The sequence below is a fragment of the Tachyglossus aculeatus genome, chromosome 12 (genome assembly GCF_015852505.1).
Source record: "Tachyglossus aculeatus isolate mTacAcu1 chromosome 12, mTacAcu1.pri, whole genome shotgun sequence".
Taxonomy (NCBI): Eukaryota; Metazoa; Chordata; class Mammalia; order Monotremata; family Tachyglossidae; genus Tachyglossus; species Tachyglossus aculeatus.
Window position 1 is genome coordinate 22,664,120 of NC_052077.1, and position 27,521 is coordinate 22,691,640.

General features: G+C 41.8%; 1 protein-coding gene across 5 annotated transcripts in view; it reads right to left on the minus strand.

Moving 5' to 3' along the window:
* FBXW7 (F-box and WD repeat domain containing 7) overlaps positions 1–27,521 on the minus strand; it is a 166,538-nt gene that overhangs the window by 106,539 nt on the left and 32,478 nt on the right. For 4 of the 5 annotated variants that reach the window (XM_038755284.1, XM_038755283.1, XM_038755282.1 and 1 more), the window contains exon 2: positions 4,877–5,443. In XM_038755284.1, coding sequence (XP_038611212.1) covers positions 4,877–5,374 — 498 coding nt within the window. In that variant the 5' untranslated portion in view covers positions 5,375–5,443. Of the gene's footprint in view, positions 1–4,876; positions 5,444–12,928; positions 12,947–27,521 lie in introns of those variants that run through there. The other variant, XM_038755285.1, reaches the window with a different exon arrangement.

Genomic DNA, 27,521 nt, shown 5'->3' on the forward strand with positions numbered 1-27,521 from the left:
GTGGTGGAGCCGGAATTAGAACCCATGACCTCTGACTCCCAAGCCCGGGCTCTTTCCACTGAGCCACGCCGCTTCCCTATATACCTCAGAGTTTATATACTTCAGTTTTTGTCACATACTATGCACCTAACAAAACCCCAAGTATTATCTTCATTATGGAAGGAACAACGACTGTTACCATAGGAGGAATAAGAAAATTGGTGTCCAGTACAGTAAACATGATACCAAAATCGCTTAACTAATACCAGCTCTTTGTGGACAGGGAATGTGTCTATCAATTCTGTTATATTGTAATCTCCTAAGAGCTCAGTACAGTGCTCTGCACACAGAAGGAGCTCACTAAATACCATTGCTGACAGACTACTTAATAATAATAATAATAATAATAATGGCATTTATTAAGTGCTTACTATGTGCAAAGCACTGTTCTAAGCGCTGGGGAGGTTACAAGGTGATCAGGTTGCCCCACGTGGGGCTCACGGTCTTAATCCCCATTTTAAAGATGAGGGAACTGAGGCACAGAGAAGTTAAGTGACTTGCCCACAGTCACACAGCTGACAAGCGGCAGAGCCAGGATTTGAACCCACGACCTCTGACTCCCAAGCCCGGGCTCTTTCCATTGAGCCATGCTGCTTCTCAACTTAATGTTGTATGTGCACGCAGCAATCCATGATGGAAGCCCATTTAAGTAACAAAACCCAGTGGGGAGAAGTGAAGTGACTTGCCCAAGGTCTCACAGCAGACAGGTGGCAGAGCCGGATCGGAACCCAGGTCCTCTGACTCCTAGGCCTGTGCTTTTTCCACCAGGCCACACTGCTCCTTTTTTGAAGAGATGGGAGACATGGATTTAATAGGGTTTTTGTTGGGCTTTTTTTGAGGGGGGATGGGAGATGGCAGGGGGGAGGGGGGCAGAGAGAGAGAGAATGATCCAGGCAGCAGAGTGAATAATAATAATAATAATAATAATAATAATGGCATTTATTAAGCACTTACTATGCGCAAAGCACTGTTCTAAGAGCTGGGGAGGTTACAAGGTGATCGAGTTGTCCCACGGGGGGCTCACAGTCTTAATCCCCATTTTACAAATGAGGTAACTGAGCTAACCTCCTCACCGTACCTCATTCTTGCCTGTCCCGCCATCGACCCCCGGCCCACGTTATCCCCCTGGCCTGGAATGCCCTCCCTCCGCACATCCGCCAAGCTAGCTCTCTTCCTCCCTTCAAAGCCCTACTGAGAGCTCACCTCCTCCAGGACGCCTTCCCAGACTGAACCCCCTCTTTCCTCTCCCCCCTCCATCCCCCCAACCTACCTCCTTCCCCTCCCCACAGCACCTGTATATATATTTATTCAGATTTATTACTCTATTTTACTTGTACATATTTACTATTCTATTTATTTTATTTTGTTAATATGTTTTGTTGCCTGTCTCCCCCTTCTAGACTTTCAGCCCGCTGTTGGGTAGCGACCGTCTCTATATGTTGCCAACTTGTACTTCCCAAGCACTTACTACAGTGCTCTGCACACAGTAAGCGCTCAATAAATACAACTGAATGAATGAATGAATTGAGGCCCAGAGAAGTTAAGTGACTTGCCCAAAGTCACACAGCTGACAATTGGTGGAGCCGGGATTCGAACCCATGACCTCTGACTGAAGTATGGACTGAAGAGGGGAGAGAAAGAGGAGTCAGGGAGCTTAGTGAGGAGGCTGACGCGGTAGTCAAGGCAGAATACGATGAGGGCTAATAAGCACTCAATAAATATGTGTAATTGATTGCTTGGATCAGGGTAGTAGCATTATGGATGGAGAGGAAGAAGGATAGATTCAAATGAAAGACTTTTCCCATGAATATCACAATTTTTATGCTTTCTAAAAGAATAAACAAACCAAATATCCCCCTGAGGAGTTCACATGGAGCTACACTACCTTTCAGTGGGAAAAGAGAGCAAAGGCATCCCAAGATCAAAAATGTTCAAATCATTTAGTTGCACCATTCAATAGGGACCCTATGATGAACAGCATAAAAGAAAAGCAATTGAATCTTCTTCAGGCTAAATTATTTGTCTTTCACGTTGTTCATTTTAGGTTCCCTTTTGAATTAGGTTGTTGCAGAAGTGAGGAGTGCACTTTTCTATTTTTTTAAGGATCTGCTATTTCTTATGGGGTTTATTAGATAATTTCTGGTCCCAGGTATGTAGCTGAGACAGTACGCTACATTCTCCGGTGTAAAGGCTGAATCCATACAGTTATGTCACCTCTCTGGAAGGTAAGATTGGCTAACTCTGAGGTGGCAGGCTCACAGACCAGCAGAGTGAAATAAAACAAGGGAGAGAAAGTGAGAAAGAAACCAATCCAGACAGAGAGGTTGCAGCAAATATATGGACACTTGCCTAGAGAGATCCAGAAATGCATGTAGTAAAGGCTGCACATGCACACACGTACACATCCGAAGAGATAAACCAGAGACTGAGTGACGGAGACACCAGGAACAGAGTGGTAGCACTGTGTCGAGATCCGTACGATGAAAGCCAATAGTGGTTAAAATGACTGCTAATTGAATCCTGGGTGAAATAATAATAATGGTGCTATTTGTTAAGCGCTTACTATGTGCAAAGCACCGTTCTAAGCGCTGGGGGGGATACAAGGTGATCAGGTTGTCCCACTTGGGGCTCACAGTCTTAATCCCCATTTTACCGATGAGGTAACTGAGGCACAGAGAAGTTAAGGTCACACAGCTGACAAGTGGCAGAGCCGGGATTCAAATCCATGACCTCTGAATCCCAAGCCCGTGCTCTTTCCAATAGCAGCAGGCCCGGGATTTTCTAACGTTGGCAAACAGAAGAAACCAGAGAGCGGCTTGGCCATTGCTCTAAGTTGAGCAGGTTGAAGATGCTGCAATAAGACAGGCGGGCCTCCTGTAACTTGAGACTGCTTACCACCTTGTCAGCCTAGAGGCTGTGACTTATTTGTCAGGTCTTTTGTCTTCCTTTTCAGGTACGCTTGAACAGATGATCACTGAAACTGACATCAACGACACCTTAATGTTCAAAAAATATGCCTAACCCCACCTCTCGCTGAGGGGAGAAAGGAAAATATACCATTTCTCAGCACCTAAGAAATGGTGGCTCTGCTGTGTAGCACTATTTCAAAGTGCAAAACCTCTCTTGCATCACCTCTTGGGTGCTGGAAAACAACAGCGGGCTGTCTCTCCCGAAAGCTCCCTTCCTAGTAACAATATTGTTGTGCGCTGATTTTCGGCCAATTTTTTTTTTACAGTATTTGTTAAGTGCCAGGCAATTCATTCATTCAATCATATTTCTTGAGTGCTTACTGTGTGCAGAGCACTGTACTAAGCACTTGGGAAGTACAGATCGGGAACATATAGAGACGGTCCTTGTACTAAGGGCTGGGCTAGACACAAACCGATCAAGGTGGACACAGTCCCTGTCCCACCTAGGGCTTACAATCTTAATCCCCCTTTAACAGAGGAGGGAATTGAGGTCTGGAGAAGTGAAGTGACTTGTCCAAGGTCACACGGCAGACATGTGGCTGGATTAGAACCCAGGTCCCTCTGAGATCCAGGCCCACGCTCTGTCCTCTAGGCCAACTTAAAACATCCTTTAAGCAGCTTCAACACACTTTCACTCTGGTGGTGGCAGAGCTACTGAGAAGGAACAGAGGAAAGGTGTTCTCTTCCCCACAGTGTCCGAGGAAAGAAAGACAGAAATGGATGGGTTGTTGTTGCATGGTTCTCCCCTTTGAGTTGGGCAGCACGGTCAATCCAACCAATAAACCCTGGGATACCAACTGAATGGAAGACGTCTACACATTTCTCTTCATTTCTCTTGCAATTTTATTTTTTAAAAGCACACTAAACTGCCCAAACGATTTTTACCTCCGTTTGCTTCCTCGTTGTCTGGACCAAAATCAGTTGCTTTAGGCCAAAATTAAAGAAAACCAATAACAGCCCCGCACACTTTCAGAATCGTGAATCTTTCCATCAGACGCTATTTTACAAAAGTCTTATTAAAATCCACCGTGTGAGATTTCACACAAAATGGAATTTCTTATGGACAGAATGGATGAAGATCCTGACTGTATTTAATTAGGTGTCCTCAAAAATAACCATGTGTATATAGGTGTAAGTGAGCATTAGAAATCTTTAGATCATAAAAGATGTGGAAGATCAAACAGGAATCTCAAAAATCATGGAAGAGCAAAGGGATGCTGATGCTTCGTTCTACAGTTTAAAATTCTACTTTCATACCGGCTAAGTAGGCACAAATTCCTTTCGGTGGAAAAGTCGACAGCTAAATACTTAAATACGTTCTGACTAGTCAAAGGATTTACGTGCAACAGAGGAGATTGTTCAAATACAGCACCAGGTTCTCATATCCTTGACAAGGAAACATTGGCCAACATATAGATATTGATGGTGGAGATTTTTTTTTCCCGTTTTGTATGCATGTCTCCTCCGTGGGCACCTTCTTAAGATGAAGGAAAGTTCTTCATTATTTATACAGAGCATGACCCACAACAGCCAACAGTATTGCACAGCCTGAGAGGTTTGGGGAAGAATGGAAAGAAGAAAACCCCCAATCCCACCAAGTATTTTGTTACATCTCATTTGTAAGGAGTCTACATTTAGTGCTTTGAATTCTGAACTGCCTTCTTGATTATGTATGTGCAAATTTCATTAGCCAAAATACAACACTCCTAGGGCTGAAAATATGTAGGTAATGTTCAGGTTCGTTCTAGACATCGTGGTTTTTGAATCAAGAGGTCCAGATCTTTAGTTTACCATTTTGGGTCTCAATCAGTCAGGTCTCCTGACCCCTGAATTAGCAAGAGTGTAAATCAGGAAAAGAATGTACTCACTTTTGTGGTCTTTGTATAGAATGGAGAGGAGAGCTGGTGAATGGGCAAGTCCACGAAACTATTGGAATTTGTGACACTATTACTATTTGTGTGTTCATCCTCCCTACTGCTGTCATCAGACTGATCAAAATCGTCACTCTCCTGGTCCATCTCCTCCTCCTCCTCCTCCTCCTCATCCTCTTGCTCCCCGGCGTGCTCCTCTTCATCCTCTTGGTCTTCTTGGTTGCCAGTGGATTCTTCGTCGACTGCAATAAACCGATTGTTGTTTTCTTCTAATTGTTCTTGCTGGGAATCATTTTGGTCTCTGAGTCTAGGCTCTGCCCCAACAACCTCGCCATTGCGCACAATATGTTCCTCTTCCTGTTGTCTTAACTGCTGTTCCTCCTCCACCACTCGGTTCATCTGTTCCTCATCCACTTGGCTTGAGGAAGCATTACCTCTTAGAGAGCCTCCAGTTCGTCGTCTCTTGCTGCCCACAGACAGCAGTTCCTGATTCATTTCCAAAAGCCAGCTTGCTACTTCTTGGACCTTGGCTAGACTATCTGAAGACGCAAAGGTTTTCACATTCTGCGGAGAAAAAGGAGAGCAGCAAAATTACTACAAACATATAGAGTTCCCTATTCCCCCATTTCTCAAGAGTCTGCCAAGATGGTATTGTCCCGTGTAGGTTCAAACGGAATTTAAACCTGTGAGGGGAACAGGGGTTGACTGCACTAAGTCTGCAAGAATATCAATATTGTAAATCCTTAATATGATGAAATTGAAAGGTTAGTTTTAGCTCACTAAAAGGAGGTTTTGTTCACGTCTTTTAAAAGGAATGACAAGCATGTGCTGAGGTGACCGATGAATAACTTTTTGTTTAGTGAATTGGAACTCACTACAAAGAAGCTTGCACGTAGACATTCTCTTAAAAGGCCACATAAGAGAGTTATATTGAAGGTTGTCAATTCATCCTATTTTCTGAGAACAAAACCATAACCTGCAGAGAGAACCCTCGCCTAATTGTAGCAAATATACATAAAGGTTGTCTTGGTTGCTTTCATAAAGCAAGCATTTCCAGCAGGTTGATAACTTGGATTTTAACCCCTTCAAAACAGAGAAGCAGCCTGGCTCAGTGGAGTGGGAGTCAGAGGTCATGGGTTCTAATCCCGGCTCCGCCATATGTCTGCTGTGTGACCTTGGGCAAGTCACTTAACTTCTCTGAGCCTCTGTTACCTCACCTGTAAAATGGGGATCAAGACTGTGAGCCCCAAGTGGGACAACCTGATCACCTTGTATCCCCCCAGCGCTTAGAACAGTGCTTGCACATAGTAAGCGCTTAACAAATGCCATCATTATTACTATTATTCATACGTCATGTCTGGTTAGAATTGGAGCAGGTTCTTCTGACAACATGCTTCTGTGCTGTCAGGCCGAGCACACGCGTGAGGGAGTCAGAATGCTGACTGGGGTGTCTACAATGCATCTTCTAGACTGTGAGCCCGTTGTTGGGTAGGGACCATCACTATATGTTGCCAACTTGTACTTCCCAAGCGCTTAGTACAGTGCTCTGTACACAGTAAGCGCTCAATAAATATGATTGAATGAATGAATGTTCCCCAGCGCTTAGTACAGTGCCTAACATGCAGTAAGCGCTTACAAAATACCAGCTTTATGATTCTCTGTCACGTGGGTGAGTCGAGAACAACACCTCCTCGTGATTTTAAGCATATAGGCATAATAACTGAGTATGCTTTGCAGGGACGGTATTAGAAACTTTCCAAATCAGCACTTTGGTTTCAAAGGCTCAGTGGAAAGAGCACGGGCTTTGGAGTTGGAGGTCCTGGGTTCAAATCCAGACTCCGCCAATTGTCAGCTGTGTGACTTTGGGCAAGTCACTTAACTTCTCTGGGCCTCAGTTACCTAACCTGTAAAATGGGGATTAAGACTGTGAGCCCCCGTGGGACAATCTGATCACCTTGTAATCTCCCCAGCGCTTAGAACAGTGCTTTGCACATAGTAAGTGCTTAATAAATTCCATCATGATTATTCAAAGCCGTTTGAGAGAGCTCAGAATGGAGCTATTAGAATTTGGGGAAAAAAATAAATCAGCCACTAAAGGGGGATCATTAACAACAGCATTTATTGAGCACCTATTGTGTGCACAGTACTATACTTTACAGGGCCTGGGGGAAATATGGTAAAAGCCCAGTCCCTGCACTCCAGGGTTTCTGCAAACTAATGACTGGAATTTCCCATCCAATGATTTCATCAGCTCATTAGGTCTTGGGACCATCATCTGAATAAGCTCATGGAACAACTGGTCTGACCTGTCTGGCCAAAGGTCTAAATACAAAATGTTACTTGGTTGGCATTTACTGATTTCAATCCATCACATTTATTGAATCAATCAATCAGTCAATCAATCATATTTATTGAGCGCTTACTGTGTGCAGAGCGCTGTACTAAGCGCTTGGGAAGTACAAGTCGGCAACACATAGAGACAGTCAATCAATCAATCAATCAATCAATCGTATTTATTGAGCGCTTACTATGTGCACAGCACTGTACTAAGCGCTTGGGAAGTACAAATTGGCAACATATAGAGACAGTCCCTACCCAACAGTGGGCTCACAGTCTAAAAGGGGGAGACAGAGAACAAAACCAAACATACTAACAAAATAAAATAAATGGGATAGATATGTACAAGTAAAATAAATAGAGTATAAATATGTACAAATATATATACATATATACAGGTGCTGTGGGGAAGTGAAGGAGGTAAGATGGGGGGATGGAGAGGGAGACGAGGGGGAGAGGAAGGAAGGGGCTCAGTCTGGGAAGGCCTCCTGGAGGAGGTGAGCTCTCAGCTCTCAGTTCCTACCCAACAGCGGGCTCCCAGTCTAGAAGGGGGAGACAGAACAAAACCAAAGATACTAACAAAATAAAATAAATAGAATAGATATGTACAAGTAAGATAAATGAATAGAGTAATAAATATGTACAAACATATATACAGATATACATATATATATTGAACACTCACTGTGTGCAGAACACTGTAGAAGCACTTGGGAGAGTAAGATAAAACAGAGTTGGTAGACATGTTCCCTGCCAACAGCGACCTTACAGTCTTGAGGGTTACTTCAAATGCAATTCAGGAAAGACCCCAAGGGTTATACAGTAATCATAAATCATCACAGAGGTTGTACACTCACTTCAGGTGCTTGGAGGATTTTAGGTGGGTTTTTTAAACACACTGGTGAAGCAGCAAACACATCTTACACCCTCTAACCTCCCCACTGATAGCAAACATCCTGTGTTCAAGGTGTGCTCTAGCTACTCATGTCTGCTGTGTGACCTTGGTTAAGTCACTTAACTTCTCTGAGCCTCAGTTACCTCATCTGTAAAATGGGGACTAAGACTGTGAGCCCCACATGGGAAAACCTGATCACTTCGTATTCCCCCAGTGCTTAGAACAGTGCTTTGCACATAGTAAGCGCTTAACAAATGCCATCATTATTATTATTATTATTATTATTATTATTATTATTATTATTACTTAGCCAGTGACATTTTTTCAATCCTCATTAAGCCCTATAATGGTAAACTATTTCAATCAATCAATCAATCAATCGTATTTATTGAGCGCTTACTGTGTGCAGAGCACATACTAAGCGCTTGGGAAGTACAAGTTGGCAACATATAGAGACAGTCCCTACCCAACAGTGGGCTCACAGTCTAAAAGGGGGAGACAAAACATACCTGGAATTCATAAAAATAATTATACTAATTAGAACTCGAAGCTACATTTCACATACAAATTTACATTCAACTGCCATTCACGTGACTTCTTTTAAAAACTGACTTCATGACATGGTACTCCAACAATGTTTAATTCCATTTAAAATTTCATTTTGCTGTCAAAATGATTTAATGTGTTTTCTACTCTAGTGACACATTGAGACACTTCCAATTCTTTGGTTTGTTCCATATAAATGGAACAGATTCAGCAGCTAATGGAACCAGTGCAAGTGTAAATATTCTATTGCAAAAAACCTGGGTTCGCTTTTAACTGCAGAAACAAAAACATTTTTGGTAATGTCGAAATGGTACAAAAATCCACGTCAAGTCTCTGCCATGAGAAAAAGTATTATGAAGAAACAAAAGTCCTTTAAACACTGTATACTCTTTAGTGTAACAATTTTAGACATGTTTTGATGTCAGCGTGGCTTAGTGGCAAGCGCCCGGGCTTGGGAATCAGAGGTCGTGAATTCTAATCCCGATTCCACTACCTGTCTGCTGGGTGACTTTGGGCAAGTCACTTCACTTCTCTGTGCCTCGGTGACCTCATCTGTAAAATGGGGATGAAGACTGTGAGCCCCACAGTGGGACAACCTGTTAGCTTGTACCTCCTCCAGTGCTTAGAACAGTGCTTGGCACATAGTAAGTGCTTAACAAATGCCATTATTATTATTATTATTATCTATTTGTATAGCTGAAATATGCAGGCCTCGCTGAATTATACTTTTCCTTCTGAATTTCTGCTGAAATATCAAATAATGAAATTCGATCACAATAGTTTGACAGAAAGACTATTCAAAAAGGGGTGTTTACCAGCTAGACGAAAGTGCCTATTCAGCTTGAATCAATCCATCAATCAATCAATCGTATTTATTGAGCACTTACTGTGTGCAGAGCACTGTACTAAGCGCTTGGGAAGTACAAGTTGGCAACATATAGAGACAGTCCCTACCCAACAGTGGGCTCACAGTCTAAAAGTGGGAGACAGAGAATGAAACCAAACACATATTAACAAAATAAAATAAATAGAATAGATATGTACAATCTTTTAGACTGTGAGCCCACTGCTGGGTAGGGACTGTCTCTACATGTTACCAACTTGTACTTCCCAAGCGCTGAGTACGGTGCTCTGCACACAGTAAGCGCTCAATAAATACGATTGATGGTGATGATGATGTACAAGTAAAATTAAATAAATAAATAAATAGAGTAATAAATATGTACAAACATATATACATATATACAGGTGCTGTGGGGAAGGGAAGGAGGTAAGATGCGGGGGATGGAGATGGGGACGAAGGGGAGAGGAAGGAAGGGGCTCAGTCTGGGAAGGCCTCCTGGAGGAGGTGAGCACTCAGTAGGGCCTTGAAGATTCCAAACAACCAGTAGCCGCTGGCCCTCCTTTGCGACTCCCAAGGCCTCGTTCCCTACAAGTCCTCAGGAAGGGTACGGGGAGCAGTCTGCCCCTCGGCCTCTCTCTCTCCACTGGAACTTGCTGCCTTCCCATCGCGACTCCTACGACTGACTGTTAGCTTCATCCTCCTCTCCTGGTCTGCCACAATGCCTCTCTGGGATCCCACCCTAGCTCTCCTACGTGATCCCACCCTAGCTCTCCTTCGTGTCACCGAGAAACCTCCGTGCCCATCTGCCTCGCACGACCGAGTACAGCAGTACAGCTCACAGCCTCTGGAAACCTAGCAGTTGCGGCTGTAGTGGCACTGTGCCTGTGGTTGTGATTGTTGGATTCCACAAAGAACCTGAAATTGTGCTCGTCCTCGTCGTCCCCCTCTCCATCCCCCCATCTTACCTCCTTCCCTCCCCACAGCACCTGTATATATGTATATATGTTTGTACATATTTATTACTCTATTTATTTATTTTACTTGTACATATCTATTCTATTTATTTTATTTTGTTAGTATGTTTGGTTTTGTTCTCTGTCTCCCCCTTTTAGACTGTGAGCCCACTGTTGGGTAGGGACTGTCTCTATATGTTGCCAATTTGTACTTCCCAAGCGCTTAGTACAGTGCTCTGCACATAGTAAGCGCTCAATAAATACGATTGACGATGATGATGATGCTCCTGAAGCGACAGTACCCTATGGACTCTGGCTTTTATTTGGGGTATTTGCCCACAGCTTTATGTTGCCTAAATTTTACATTTTTTCTTTCCTCGTAGGCCCATATCTCTCCCTAACTTATATATTTAGATTCTGAGTTCCCCGAGGATCAGGGACACTGTGGAATCCCTCCCTGTGAATTACAGTGGTGCTAGTTAAGCACTTACCTGCACTAAGTGCACGGGTAATGCTTAATACTGTGCTCAATACACTATAAGGTCTTAGTAAATGCTATTCTGGCTTGGCCACTGCCTGCTGGGTTAACATGGGAAAATCAATTAAATCCTCTGTGCCTCAGTTTCCTCACCTGTAAAATGGGGCCCTACTGAGAGCTCACCTCCTCCAGGAGGCCTTCCCAGACTGAGCCCCCTCCTCCCCCTCTCCATCCCCCCCGCCTTACCTCCTTCCCTTCCCCACAGCACCTGTATATATGTATATATATTTGTGCGTATTTATTACTCTATTTTACTTGTACATATCCATTCTATTCATTTTATTTTGTTAATATGTTTTGTTTTGTTCTCTGTCTCCCCCTTCTAGACTGTGACCCCACTGTTGGGTAGGGACCGTCTCTATATGTTGCCAACTTGTACTTCCCAAGCGCTTAGTACAGTGCTCTGCACACAGTAAGTGCTCAATAAATACGACTGATTGATTGATTGATTAAATACCTGTTCTCCCTCCTTTTTAGACCTTATGCTTCACATGGGGCAGGAACTGTGACTGATCTGATTGTGTCTACCTCAGCTTTTAATACGGTACTTGACACACATGTGCATAACAAATACCACCATTATTATTATGTTACTGCTACTACTAATTTCTGCGATTACAGAATGAATGCCTTTTGAATTAACTACAGGTGAACAAGAGAAAAATACAAAGAACTAGCAAATCTTAACCTATCTATGAAAGCAAAGGTAGTGAATACCCATTAAGAAGTACATTTACAACTGGAGACTGGTTTAACAAATGCATGCTATTAGAATACTGAGCCATCCAAATCAATTTGTTTAGACACTCCATTTTCACGTTTCCCCTCTACTCCTAATAAGTGCTGTAGAGTACTTTATAAAGAGAGATTTAAAAGGAGCCTTCTTTTCCCTAGAGTGGAGGAAAATTTTAGGGAGAGTAAATATAACACACATAAACATAAAATATTGAGAGGTAATGGTATCACTGAACTTGGAGACAAAACTGATTAAACCGATTTTAAGCATATAGGCATGATTAATATGAAACTCTTAGGAAAAAATATATATGATTACTAGTTTGTACTTGCGAGAAGAGCTCTGGATACTATCAGGAAATTTTAAGTTAAATTAAAATCAAGACATAGCTAATTTTGGAAGAAGCATTATATCTACCGCATTAAACTGAATGCTCAACATTGCAGATTTCTGAAAAAACTGGCATTCTTGCTTTTCTTACTGAGAACCAATCACCCTTCGCATGGAAATAAATGAAACAGTTTTACCCAAAAACATTGTTTTCATTCAATCGTATTTATTGAGCGCTTACTGCGTGCAGAGCACTGTACTAAGCGCTTGGGAAGTACAAGCTGGCAACATATAGAGACGGTCCCCACCCAACAAGGGGCTCACAGCAGGATCTGGGAAAATACCTGACAGCTAAAATACCACTATTCCGTTAATCATGAACAAAAACTTGAGTCCTAAAAGAATAAGAATAACACTTGAGAGTGTATGGGCATAAGCACTTTTTCCTCTCAACATCCCAATTGGGGGGTGAGGGGAGGAGGGTGTCATTAAATGTATATAAATTGTGGGGGTTAGTCATAATTTTTTCTCTTCTCAAAAACTTCTAAAGAGCCCAATACAGTACAGATTTGTCCAGGTAACTTTATCTAAAGGTAAGAACGGGGTATTTGTTAAGCACTTACTATGTGCCAAGCACTAAACTAAGCCCTGGGGTAGAAACAAGATAATCAGGCCATAGTCCTTGTTCCACATGGGGCTCAGTCATGGAGGGAGAACAGGGAATTAAATATCTGGTCTCTCTCCCTCTGAGACTATGAGTTTCATATGGAACAGGGACTACGTCTGGCCTGATTATCTTGATTCCCATTTTACTGCTGAGTTACCTGAGACACAGAGAAGTTAAGGTCACACCACATGCAAGTGACAAACCTGGAATTAGAACCCAGGTCCCGATTCCCGGGTCCGTCCATGTTGCTTCTCAATTCAGATCATGACCACTCATCTAACCACATCTGTAAATTAAAATATATTATGTTATCTGCAAACTACGGGGCATTATCCCCAATCAAGCGACATGGGGTTACAGAATCACTAATTTTTGGATGTCTTGAGAGTCATTCTATTTTTAGATTAATTATATTGGTTAAGCGCTTTCTGTGTGTCTTGCTTAGCACTGTTCTAATCACTGGGATAGACACAAGTCAATCAAGTTGGGCCCAGTCCCTGTTCCAAATGTGGCTGTCAGTCTAGGTAGGAGGGAGAACGGGTATTTAATCCCCATTTTACAGATGAGGAAATTGGCACATAGGAGTTAAGTGACTTGCCAAAGGTGACATGGGAAGCGACTGGCAGAACCAGGATTAGAACTCAGGCCCTCTGACTTCCAGGACTGTGCTCTTTTCATTAGGCCATGCTACTTAAAGTTGAATTTTACATGGTAAATATACACCATTATGCTTAAAAATCAGTAATTCTATACAGTGTATAAACTAATTTAAGCAAAAATAAAGTCTTTTGGGCATTAAGTTATACCAATGTATGTTCAATCTCCACACACACTGACCAGATACACACAGATACGGACGCACACAATCCCACCAGAGGAGAAGTACACTTCAGGTGACATTGTCCTTAAAATATCTGTCATTAGGCCTAGAAACAGAAACCCTACTCCCTTCTCTTCTAGGTGATCAGTCCTGCACTGTTAATGGCTTTACCAACTAAATTAAATCAGATCCATCTTCTTATGCTTTCATGAAAACCAGACCAAATGTTATTAAGTATTTAAGAAATGTTTAATAATCTTTTTTCCATGTTACTAATTGGTGATGGAGTGCTTCTGGCTGGAACAAAAGTCATAGTTCATGACTTAGAAGACTAGTACTGTAAACCTACTTGAAGAAACTTAAAATAAATGACACCAGTGAGTAAAGAAAATGAGGGAGTCGGGTAGTAGGTACAAGATAGATGTGTGTCAACAATATCCGATTTGTACTAGAAAATATGATTTCTTTTTAAAGGACACAGACTCCAGGTCTCATTTCAAATAGTGTATGAAGGCTTGCTTTGGTTTTTTGATTCCAAAAACTGTGTTTAAATGCTTTTTTCGCTTGTTAGCTTTTTCTCTTTGTACCATACAAAGAAAACACAAAGCTGCATTTTCTTAGATCATAATCAGTGTGGCAAAAGATTTTTGGCCTCAAGACAGGATATGACTTCACTGCAAAACCAGACAGAAGAGGGAGCTGATGTAATTAAATCTGCTCTATTAAATAAACTGAAAGAAGGAGCATCTGATTTTCAGATATTAATTGTTCAGTCACCTAATTCACCCTTAAGATTTAATGTCAGAAATGCAGTTAAATACCATGCGTAAGTTGATCTTCCCTAATAGAGAGGCTGCTTGTCTATTTTACATATTCCTAATAGAGGAAAATTAGATTACCAGAGCAGGGGTTTTTTGGTTAATTAAAAAAAAAATTATCAAGTAGCAACTTTACAAGTGAGAGCGTCTCACTTGTAAAGTAGCCCATGCCTAATAAAGATTCCCAGTGAATCCAGGAATTAAAAAATGATGCTTTCTTCATATACTGCTGACTGGTTTAAACTACAGTGTGCTGTAGAAAGGGTACACTGGGTAAAATGCAGTTCATCGACTAAAACACTTTTTACTTGCTAGGGGCCATCATACCTAAATTCTTAAAAACACAAGAAAAGCAAAACAAAATATAAGAGAAAAAATAACCCACACAATTCCATGAGCAAAGTGTCCACAACCTATGTGAAATCTCTAAATAGCCAAATGAGAGCAGCCCAGAAGACACTCTATCAAACTAAGCCTCTTTAGAGCAAGAACAAATGACAATTACGGGATGCTCCCACTACTCTAAAAGGGGATTCCACTACATCCTGGATTGCTTCCCAAGACATAACACTTTTATCAGGCTCTTTTTCTACATAAAATACTGATGCTTAGCAACAGACTCACTCCATTTTAAGTCGCCCTGCCTGGCTATTAGTTGCAGTTAACGGCAACATAAAAATCAGTCGAGAAAAATGAAGTTGGTTGAGTATGCACAAAATCCTTACACTTTGATTCAGGCAACAAACTTAATAATTCATCATTGTTACATTAAAGAAATTCCATTAGCTTTAATTAGTGTTTTACTTCTCCAAAAATTAGGCAACCCTTGGTCAGTAAACTGAGCATCAATACTATTTACGGTGTGCTTCCACTGTGTGCGGCATTACAACTAAGCACTTGGGTGAGTACAATGGAGAGTGGACATAAACCTGCACTCAAGGAGTTTACAATATAGTGCAGGAGATAGACACTAAATTAAACTACAGGCAAGTAGGAGCAACCAAGTGTAAAGACATGCAAAATGTTATGTGAGGTGAAGGTCAGAGGGTTGGGCGAGTTCCCAATTGCTTAAGAGACATGGAAGTGCTGAAGCGGCAGAAGGAAGAGAAATGAAAACGGAATCTTCCTTCAGATTTCCACGTTGTGTTGAAAATGAAACTCCTTATGCTGTAAAAGGGGCTCAACAACTCTAAATGTTTAGACTAAAATTAAGATTATATATGTATGTGTACACACACACACACACACACATACACACAAGTGTAAATGTGCTTGGGTGTATCGTGCTTATCATTTGAACACAAACATCTTGCATATAAATCCTATTTTTACTGTCTTTTTGTTCTGGCAGGTGCTGTGGACACAGAAAGACATTTTGTGTAACACAAGCTGCGAGACTTCAATATTTGCAAACCTGCTTGAACACCTGGTCAATAAATTAATGTTAACAAACTAAAGCTAAATGTACAGTGCAAAAGGTCACATATCCGGGCTCAGTTTGTAAATACCTGAAAGCTTTCATCATGCAAATAGAAGCCATATCTCCTATCGGTCTTCTAATGTTCCAAAATGGATCAATAAAATCAAAATGCTATGTGTCACACACTTCCTGTGTTAAATTAAAAGACTGTAATTGGCAGTTAATTTCTTGTCTTGGTTTTTGTCATGTCTTTCTATTCCAAATGCTGAAGCCATTTTCATCATTGATTTCGCTAGTACATAACATTAGCTAATACGAATTATTAACACACACTTCAATTGTATTTGTTAATCTGAAAATGTGTTATGCCGAAACTGACGTGGCAGGTTGGCTATTACAGTTTGTAAGGATGAAAATTGATTATGGTACCTTCCTTCCATGCAATTCAACTTCACAAATACCTTGTCATAATCCTCGCAATACTCCTACAAAATACACTGGCGGGACAGGGATTGAAAACTTAATTTTACAGATGAGGAAACTAAGCCATGTCCAAAATTGAGCAAGCTAGGGAAACAACCAGCAGCAAACTTGAACTTTTCTGCCTCCCAACCAGTGCCCGATTCAAAAGAATACAAAGCCTAGCAAAGGAAAAATCCCTCATTCATTCTTTCAATCGTATTTATTGAGTGCTTACTGTGTGCAGAGCACTGTACTAAGCGCTTGGGAAGTACAAGTTGGCAACATATAGAGACGGTCCTTACCCAACAGTGGGCTCACCGTCTAGAAGGGGGGGTCAGACAACAAAACAAAACATATCCCTCAAGATTCCTTGATATTTAAATCAATCAGCCAATCAATAGTATTTACTGAGTACCTATCAGGGATCATTTCTGTTTAAAAGAATCATTTTCCTAATACTGGAAAAGGCTTTTGGGATGCTTGGTTGGGGCTCAAGATTGTCTACCCTTTAAGGGCAGGGTTTAAATTCTGCTGACCATTTTTTTATTATTCTAAACCCCAGAAAACAATTCACATTCTTCACAGAATTAGAGAGTGTCTATTTAATTTTGGTGTCATTTTCTTGCAAGTGTCCAATCATTTTAAAAAAAAAAAGGATATTTGTTCAGCACTTACTATATGCCAGGGACAGTACTATGCGCTGGGGTAGATACAAGCTAATTAGGTTGGACACAGTCCGTGTCCTACATGGGGTGCTTAGTCTTACTCCCCACTTTACAGATGAGGTAACTGAGGTACAGAAAAGCTAACTGACTTGTCCAAGGTCACACAGCATTCAAATGGCAGAGCAGCGATTAGAACTCAGGTCCTGCCTTCCAAGCCTGTGCTCTATCCACTAAGCCATGATGCTTCTCATTTATACTGCCAATTTCATTTAACGGTTCATTTGTACTGTACTTTCCCAAGCACTCAGTGCGGTGCTCCACACACGTAAGCATTCAATAGATACCATTGATTGATTTTTATTTAAGGATGAAGTTGTAAATTTTAAAGACTTTTTGAAGATCAATCAATCAATCATATTTATTGAGCGCTTACTATGTGCAGAGCACTGTACTAAGCGCTTGGGAAGTACAAATTGGCAACATATAGAGACAGTCCCTACCCAACATTGCGCTCACAGTCTAAAAGGGGGAGACAGAGAACAAAACCAAACATACTAACAAAATAAAATAAATAGAATAGATATGTACAAGTAAAATAAATAAAAAAATAGAGTAATAAATATGTACAAACATATATACATATAGAAGATGTCATGCAGGCTGTGCCCAAGCATTTGTGTCTAGTGTAGGCACATCCTCTCATATCCTGTCAGCCCGGTGGATGCTGGAACCCAACATAATGGGTAGAAAAGTTAGACTCAGTGGCTCAGCTGGCTTTGGGGCCCCCCATGTGTTAAAAGGACACATAATCCCCACAAAAGTAGGTATTGTGGAACTACAAACCCCAGAGCCTATTGCTTCTATTAAGGATAGTCTGGTCCTAGGATATTATTTTCAGGACAGTAAAGCTCAGTCTCCTGGCAGCTATGGTGAAATTCCGCAGGAACACCCTCTGAGCCTCAAATAACCTTCCTGCCCATCTGTCACTGTACCCTCTGAAAACCTGAGCCTAGGAAACAAAGGATTGGCAATGTCCTAGGAGCAGTTTTGTGGCATTTAAGTGCTTGTTATGTGCCAACTCCTATATTAAGCACTATGAAAGATACAACGCAAATCAGAGCGAAAGCAATCCCTGTCCCATAAAGGTCTCCCAATCTAAGAGAAAGCAAAAGCATTCACTCCCCATTTTACAGGTGCAGAAACCAAGGAGCAAATAAATTAAGTGATTTGCTCAAGTTCACCCAGCAGACAGTGGCAGAGCTGTGACTAAAACCCAAGTTTCCTGGCTTTTGGGTCAGCATGCTTTCAAATAGGCCACACTGTTAGGAACAGAGAAGCCGCATGTCCTAGTGACTGCAAGCTTGTTGTGGGATTATGTCTGTTTACTATTTATACTGTACTTTCCCTAGCACTTAGCGCAGTGTTCTGCACAAGGTAAGCACTCAATAAATATGACTGAATAAAGCACGGGCCTGGGAGTCGGAAGCATCCCGGCTCTGACACTTTCAGTGCTTAGAACAGTGCTTGGCACATAGTAAGTATTTAACAAATACCATTATTATTGTTATTATTGTCCACTGCGACACTTGACACTAACACTTGAGAATAGCGTGGCCTAAAGGATAGAGTGCAGGCTTGGGAATCGGAAGGACCTGGGGGATAATCCCAGCTCCGCCACTTGTCTGCAGTGTAACCTTAGGCACGTCACTTCACTTCTCTGTGTCTTAGTTACCTCATCTGTAAAATGGGACTTGAGACTGTGAGCCCCATGTGGGACAGGGACTGTGTCCAACCCTATTTGCTCGTATCCACCCCGGCATTTAGTACAGTGCCTGGCATATTATTATAATTCTCATTATTTCACAACAACTCTAGAATCTGCCCTTTCCTCTCCATGCAAACTGTTACCTATCATGCTGGTCTAAGCACTCATTTCCCACCTGGATTACTGCATTAGCTTCCTCGGTGACCTCCGTTTCCTGTCTCTCCCAACGCCAGTCCACACTTCACTCTGCTGCCCAGATGATTTTTCTGAAAAATCATTCAGTTCTCACCTCCCCATTTGAATGAATGAATGAATCCACCTCCGCAACAAACAAAAACTCCTCACCAATGGTTTCAAGGCACTCAATCAGCTCTCCTCCTCCTAACTTACCTGCCTGATTTCCTACAACAATCCAGTCTGCACATTTCATTCCTCTAACACCAACCTACTGTCTGTTCATCAGTCTCAACTATCCCACTGCCGACCACTTGCCCAAGTCTTCCCTCTGACCTGGAACTCCCTCCCACTTCATATCTGACAGTCTACCATTCTTCTTACCTTCAAAACCCTGTTAGAGTCACATATCCTCCAAGAGGCCTTCCCTGACTCATTTCCACTCCCTCCATTTCCCTTTGCATCAACTATGCACTTGAATTTCTACCCCTTAAGCACTGTGATACTCATCGCAGCCCCTCAGCACTTATGCACATACACGACACTGTTTCTCATACCTATAATTTACTTAAATGTTTTATCACCCCTTTTGTAAACTGTAAACTCCTTTTTGGCAGGGATCATGTCGACCAACTCTATCGTATTGTATCTTCCTTCAACACAGTATTTGACACACAGTAAGTGCTGAATAAACACCACTGATTATTTCTTCAGTTCTTAAATTCTATTCATGACAAGGCTGTAGTATTTTATGGGTTGATTTAGTCGTCTTTAATGGGCAAAATGCATTTGTCATTAGAGCACAGGTGCAGGTAAGTGAACAGTTTAAATTAAGAAAGAGGAAGATAGAAAAATATCCAGGTGGTTTTCCACCTTCCCTTTGGTTCACATATTTTTTTTTCTGAGTCATAATCTTTTTTTCATTCTGCCCTGGAGACTCAGATGGGGTTATCTCCCTTCACTGTCATTTCCTTTTGAGGCCATTACACAGTGGCCAAGATGCTAAAATATCCCTTCCAGAAATTTCCTTTTTGGATGGATGTCAAGCCAAAATTGCAATCATGGGCAGCAAGTAGAGGAGAGACAGACAAAATACAGCCTGAAGCCCAGATTCAAACCACCAAGAGATTGAGTCTGGCCCACAGGGCCAGGCATGGGTGACTTTAAAAAAAAAATAGTATTTGTTAAGCATTAACTATGTGCCAGCACTGTACTCACAGCTAGGGTAGATGCAAGCTAATCGGGTTGAATATAGTCCATGTCTTACTGGGGCTCACAGTCTTAATACGCATTTTACAGATAAGGTAACTGAGGCACAGAGAAGTGAAGTGACTTGCCCATGGTTACATAGCAGACCAGTGGCTTCCACCTGCATAGTTCCATTCTCATTAACTGAGCACAGATGCAGGTATCACCTGTAGCAACCTGCAGCATTGAATGCAATAGTGTGCTGTCAGAATCCACAGCGGGTTTCTGGAAATGCAGCTGCTTCCATTTTCCAAATTCCCCGTACCCTGCTCTCACCTCAAAGGCACCTGAATGGAGCCCTTCTTAATCTTCAAAATTGAAAATATGTCCCTTTGGCTAAAATCATTGTCCATGAAAGATAGAGCTTGCTTTTATATTTTACTGCTTAAAGAAAACAACATTTTATGGTGGGGCAAGGGTTTTAAAACTGTCAGGTTGTCCTGGAACAAATTATTCTAGTGCTCTTGGAGAGGCCCAAAGCATGTGAACTACACATCAACATTCAGGCACACTTTCTAAATCCTCCCAATGAGAATTACATACAATATCAATATCCCAGCTCCTTCTCCATGTGAGAAGCAGCAGGGCTTAGCGGAAAGAGCCCAGGCTTGGGAGTCAGAGGTCATGGGTTCTAATCCCTGCTCCACCGCTTGTCAGCTGTGGGACTTTGGGCAAGTCACTTAACTTCTCTGTGCCTCAGTTACCTCATTTGTAAATGGGGATTAAGACTATGAACCCCAAGGGGGACAACCTGATTACCTTGTATCTGCCCCAGTGCTTAAAACAGTGCTTGGCACATAATATGTGCTTAAATACCATAATTATTATTATTACTATTATAATTATTATGTGTGGGTAGGGAGACTCCCAAAGTAATGTTGATGGGCCCTCTAAATACATAGGGTACCACAAACAGCTCTTCCAGTACACCAAAGGTAATTACATCCATTGAAAGCCTCGTAATGACTGGTAAGGGTGATCAAAACTTTTGGTTGAAAACCAGGCCCCCACCCCTGCCTGGATGGCACACAATACCCTCCCTTCCCCCAAACATTCTTGGCTATACAGACTACAAGTCTCCAATTCCTTTGCATCCTAAACCATCTAGAGCTGGGACAATCTTAATCCTAAAACCACCTGCAGGGTTTTTTTTCCCCCCAAAGTCACTGGGACAATCTGCAAAAATACTTCCTCTACAAGATTAAAGTCCACTGGCTGCAATCTTCCTGAGCACTAATTGTGGTATTGGTTAAGGATTGTGTGCCTAGCACTGTACTAAGCACTGCAGAACTTACAATCAATCAATCAATCAATCGTATTTATTGAGCGCTTACTATGTGCAGAGCACTGTACTAAGCGCTTGGGAAGTACAAATTGGCAACACATAGAGACAGTCCCTACCCAACAGTGGGCTCACAGTCTAAAAGGGGGAGACAGAGAACAGAACCAAACATACCAACAAAATAAAATAAATAGGATAGAAATGTACAAGTAAAATAAATAAATAAATAAATAAATAGAGTAATAAATATGTACAACCATAATTACAAGATTACTAGATAATCAGGTCCTGCATGGGGCTCCCAGGAGGGAGAAAAAGTACTAAATCCCCATTTGGCAGATGAGGGAACTGAGACACAGAGAGGTTACGTGACTTGTCCCTGGTCACCGTGTACACAAGTGGGAGAGCTGGGATTAGAATCCAGGTCCTCTGATCCTCCGCAATGTGCTCTTTCCATTTTAGGCTGTGCTGCTTCTCTATTTAGGTCTTCAGCTTCTGATCTTAAACCGTACTCTCTCTGAGGGCTGGGATCAGGGATTTTACTTCTTCCATTTGTTTGCAACGCAACCGGTCTGCACGCAGATGGTACTCAGTAAACATTGTTGATAGTGACCTTGTTTTAAGTGAAGCCAGGAATTTTTAGAGAATCTTTCTCCCGGTCTCCTGATCAGAATTGTGTAGCTTAGTAAGGCCACTCAGTCCCTGTGTTGCTATTAAAATCATGGTCTCCCAAACAACAAGGGCCTCCTAGTTAAATTTAATTTTTAAAATAATATTCAGCAATATTGAAGATGGCACATACTCCAGCCTTATCACAGCCAAGAGAAGGATAATGCAGAAATGGAACAAGAGAGTAAACATAATGAGCGTGTATTATAATAAAATGGATATTTTGTGGGCTATTGTGCATTTATTGTCACATTTTTCCATTTCTGGCTGGTCACGTAATGCACAACTTGGATCACGTGCCCTGCCATGGGAACCAAATGCCAACGAGTCAAAACATTCATGGATGGCAACCCAGGGACAGACATATATAGATTACATATAGATTGTGTCCAAAGCAGCATGTCTTAGTGGAAGGAGCACAGGCTTGGGAGTCAGAGATTGTGGGTTCTAATCCCGGCTCCGCCACTTGTCAGCTGTGTGACTCTGGGCAAGTCACTTAACTTCTCTGTGCCTCAGTTACCTCATCTGTAACATGGGGATTAAGAGCCCCATGTGGGACAACCTGATTACCTTGTATCTATCCCAGCGCTTAGAACAATGCTTGGCACATAGTAAGCACTTAACAAATACCATCATTATTATTATTGTGGTCACCACTTTAAAAAGGTATTAGAGAAGAGACAAAGGATTCGAAAGAAAGACAAGAATGATAAAAAGGAATGAAAATAGGTCCTTTGTGATTAGGGTTGTCCATCAATCGGTCAATCATATTTATGAGGCATCAATGAACAGAAGAGAAGGCTTTGGGATATCTTAACTACCTTAACATTTAAGATGGGGTTTTAATTGGGTGGATGCAGAGGAGATATGAAAAAGGGGAAATTTATTTTAAGCAAGACAGATTCTGGTTGATCTAAGGAAAGAATTTCTTGACAATCTGCATGCTAGACCTCAGAAATGGGCAACCAAGGAAAACAAGGAGATTCTAAAGAAAAGAATGGATATTCACCTGCCCAGAATTATTTAGGAATTCACCACTTGCAAGTGAACATTATTAATCTAGCACAACTAGCAACTGGTCGAAGCAGGAAATCCATCTGGGATGGTCACCTTGCAATTACATTTTCATAGGAAACAACTTAATTTCTAAGTTTAACCAACAATCAAAAACAGTGACAAATGGCAGTGCACAAGTTACTCCATAAATTAGAAGACTGCTGGAAAGATGTGCCGTATTTTCAGAACAGTCTTCTACACCAGTCTGACATTGGTCCAACGTCATTAACTTTCAAATACACAGTTAAACAATGTTGTTTAAAGCCAAATCTCCTGAATGCTTTCTCAACTGGCCAAACTTTATACTGTCTACAATGAGATGTTCCTCTTATCTTTTTAAATGGAACTATTGTTTCAGGGCACATCTCTCAGATAAATGTCAGAGGTTTTGCTGCACACATTTTTTTCCAAGTCGACAATGTGGGAACCATGCAAAATGGCAGAAATATGAATTTCTAGTCTAGTTCCCTGGTGAAGAGAAATGGAGTGGCAAAAATAACATTGAAAATTTACCTAGTATTTTTAAAGTGCTGTCAAAACAACTCTACAACTGGAAAAATAGTAGAATTTCTAAGTCTAACCAGCCACTGTAATCAAGTTCTATGCTTGGGATCTGAGAAAAAAATTACACTACTCAGTTGATTTCGAGAGATCCAAAGAACTGAGGAAATGAAATTACTTCTCTGAAACGTCTGCCAGACTCAAACTGATTTTTTTTATGATAGGAATATCTAATGAAATAAGTTTATGGGGACTTTAATAAAGGGCAAGGAATGAGATCTCCTGATGCCATGTTTTACCACTTTTAGATCAATGGCAGTTTTATTTAGACTTCTTATTTTCAAGGGTCTCTCCCAGGTGATACCACGTTTTTCTAATCATCTGTCAGGTGGCAAAAAAGAAAGCCCCCACCTTCATTCACTGAGCATAAAGACAGCTGCTGTATTTAGAGTACTTAAACTGCCACACCAAAATGCTAACTAGGGCACAGACTGGCATTTCAAAATGAATCATTTTTTCTTTTTGAAATTAGGGTAAGAGCATCTGTGCATTAGCAATTAATGTTTACATGTGTCTGATCTTTCTGAGCATCTCCCATCTAAGTGATATGTAGTGGAGCTATTCAGTGTGAAAGAATTCTGTACAGAACACTGTACGAAACCAAGCTTCCTTCACCAAAATAAAAAAGAGCTTTCATTCGTTCTAATTAAAGCAGCACATAATTACCTGCCTCAGATGGTTATTTCTTAGGTTTCAGAAGTAAAACTCAAAAGGGGATAACTCAAAACACAAATGAAAAGGCCACCCACTCTTTATTTTTGCTTTGTATCTACTTATTGATCCTACTGAATGCAACATTCATCTTTATCATTACTACCAAAAGAATAAATGGTTGTCTTTGAACAACAAATTCAGATCAATGCCTAAGTATTAACACTCATTCTTCCAGAGTCTGGTCAGTCCGCCAACAGTATTTATTTATGGAGTGCCCACTCTGGGTTGAGCGGATAGCAAAATCACTCATCCCTTGAGATTTCGATCTATTGTAGGAGGCACGACTACCAGGAGAAGTGCACAAATAAAGACAGACGAACCGGGATGATTGGAATGGCTGCTGTGCAGAAATAAACCCCGGGTGGAACCACTAGTAAAGTGGCTGGAATGAAGATGGGGTGGATGTACATTTTTCATGGCGTGCTGAAGGAGGGGAAAGGACGTGATTATTATTAATAATAGTATGATTAAGAATAAGTGCTTATCATGTGCCAAGCACTGTACTAAGGGGAGGTACCAGGTAATCAGGTCCCAGATGGGACTTATAGTCTCAGTAGGAGGAAGTCAGGTATTGAATCCCCAGTTTGCAAATGGGGGAACTGAGGCACAGAGAAGTTAGGTGACTTGTCCAAGGTCACACAGCAGACAAGTGGCGGAACCGGGATTTCAACCCCGGTCCTCTGACTCTCAGGTCTGTGCTCTATCCACTGAGCCATGCTGGTTCTCTGATTGGCAAAAAGAAAAGCCTGTTGGAGGCAGGGAGTGTGCCAATTCTGTTGTGTTGTACTCTCCCAAGCGCTTAGTACAGTGATCTTAACAAATGCCATCATCATCATTATTATTAGTAGTAGTTACCTGGCTTTAACTTCAAGTGCATGGGATTAGATCATTACTTCTCTAGTTCTTAAGTAAAAGGTAATAAAAACAATCCCTAGTAAGTAGGAAGTATATCTAGGCTGGAAACACCCCTTAATTTGCTGGGGCTTAAGTCAGTAAATTGTGGTCTTGGAGTTAAAACAATTTTGTGGGCTAGCAGATTATTACAAATATATTCTAGGTGGATTGATCCATAAACTATTTTCTAGTGTATTCATTTAGCAAGGTCACTGATCATGTATTGGAGATTCCACGTTTCTGACCAATCAACACTCCTCCCTCTCCACCTAAATGGCAGCCCATGCACCAAGGAGAAGGCTAGCTCAGAAGCTTAGTTCTTGTCCCCTCCTAACCCCACAGCACTTAAGTATATATCTGTAATTTATTTATTTGTATTCATGTCTGTGTTCTCTTCGCCCCCACACTCTAGACTGTAAACTCGTTTTGGGCAGGGAATAGGTCTGTTTATTGCCACCCTCTCCCCAAGTTGCCTTACCGTGGGTTTTCCCTGCCAGGACTGTCCCCACTCCGCCGCAGCTGGTAAGATCCTTGAACAGCTCTTCAACTACTAACCTATCAAATCTCCATTTTGGATGGGACAAGAAAGATTAGTGGAAGGAGGAGTGGAAGAGGCTTTTGTAAATACCAGGGGTTAGTCAGAAGCTTTAACCTAAGGAAAGAGCTGGAGGCTCTCTGATAATAATAATAATAATGATGGCATTTATTAAGCACTTACTATGTGTAAAGCACTGTTCTAAGCACTGGGGAGGTTACAAGGTGATCAGGTTGTCCACGGGGGACTCACAGTCTTCATCTCCATTTTACAGATGAGGTAACTGAGGCACAGAGAAGTTAAGTGAGTTGCCCAAAGTCACACAGCTGACAAGTGGCAGAGCCAGGATATGAACCCATGACCTCTGACTCCAAAGCCCAGGCTCTTTCCACTGAGCCACGCTGCTTCTCAGTTCTTGACCAAGGAAAACAGAAGCACTTACACGGGCAGCAGCAGCAGCAGAAGAAGAAGGAGGAGGAAGCGTCATTAAGTCAGGAAATGACTAAGTGCTTCTTTTCCCTATTGTAATTCTACCCTCCTCTCGAGTGAATTCCCATCCTTCCTCTAATCCTTCTTTCCTTTACTGTCAACTTTCCATTAGCACTGGTAATTGCAGACAGGAATATTCTGAATCATTGATATCTCGAGATTGTCCAAAGCCCCAGGTTTCCCATCAGCAACCAAAGAGCCTGACTGAGCCTGACCCACTAGCTTTTAATGCTTCCCTGCCCCTCCCCACAGACCTAGCCCGTCTATCCCCAAGTCACCGTCCCACTCCTGCTCTCAAAATGAAACGCTGCCAACCTGAAACTAGTGAAACCCTTGCCTCTACCGGTCACATTCCCTCCAGGGCAGTGGTTGGGGTGGGAGCGGGCCCGGGGGCAGTACAGGCAAAGCTGCTTACGTGGCAGGAGCATCCGTGGCCCACGTGATCGGTGGGATAGTGACGATGCTAAGGTGGGTAACACAACACATCTGTAGGCAGTTCAGCTCCCACTGCTTTGAACCATTTACTACTCCTCAGATACCCAGGTTTTCCCTAGGATTTAGGCTGTATAAAAATATCTTGTCCAGTGTATTACAAAATAGCGGTTTTGTCTTCTTTAATGACCCTAGGCCATTGCACTAAATTGGGAATTACAACAATTCATACTCTTTTAGCTTAACAGCTAAATACGATTGAATGAACAGGGAAACGCAAAAAGACAATCATTACATGTTTCCACGAAGCACCTTGATGCTTCTATCAGTCAACCAATCGTATTTATTGAGCACTTACTGTGTGGAGAGCACTGTACTAAGGGCTTGGGAGAGTATAATATAACAGAGTTGGCAGACATGTTCCCTGCCCACAACGCACTATCAGAGATAGAACAGTGAACTGAGTAGCCATATCATGGCTAATATGATCAGCGAGGGAGTAAAGTGGTAGTTCACGCAGCATTCACACCAGTCCCTAAGCATCATTGCTGTTGGACCCACTAATGGTACTTCCTTAATGGTCTCAGGTGGTCATTTCAGGGCCCTAGTTGGGGAAGTAACTTGCAATTGCAGATTCTTGCTATTAGATACTCTTTTTTTCTTAAAAAAAAACAACACAAGGATCCTCAATGAGGCTTCTCTAACCCGAATGACATCGCAGACTACTGAATCGCTAATCTAGGATTGGGAGTTGGATCTGGGCCAGACTAGAGAAAGGATAAAGCAAATGGA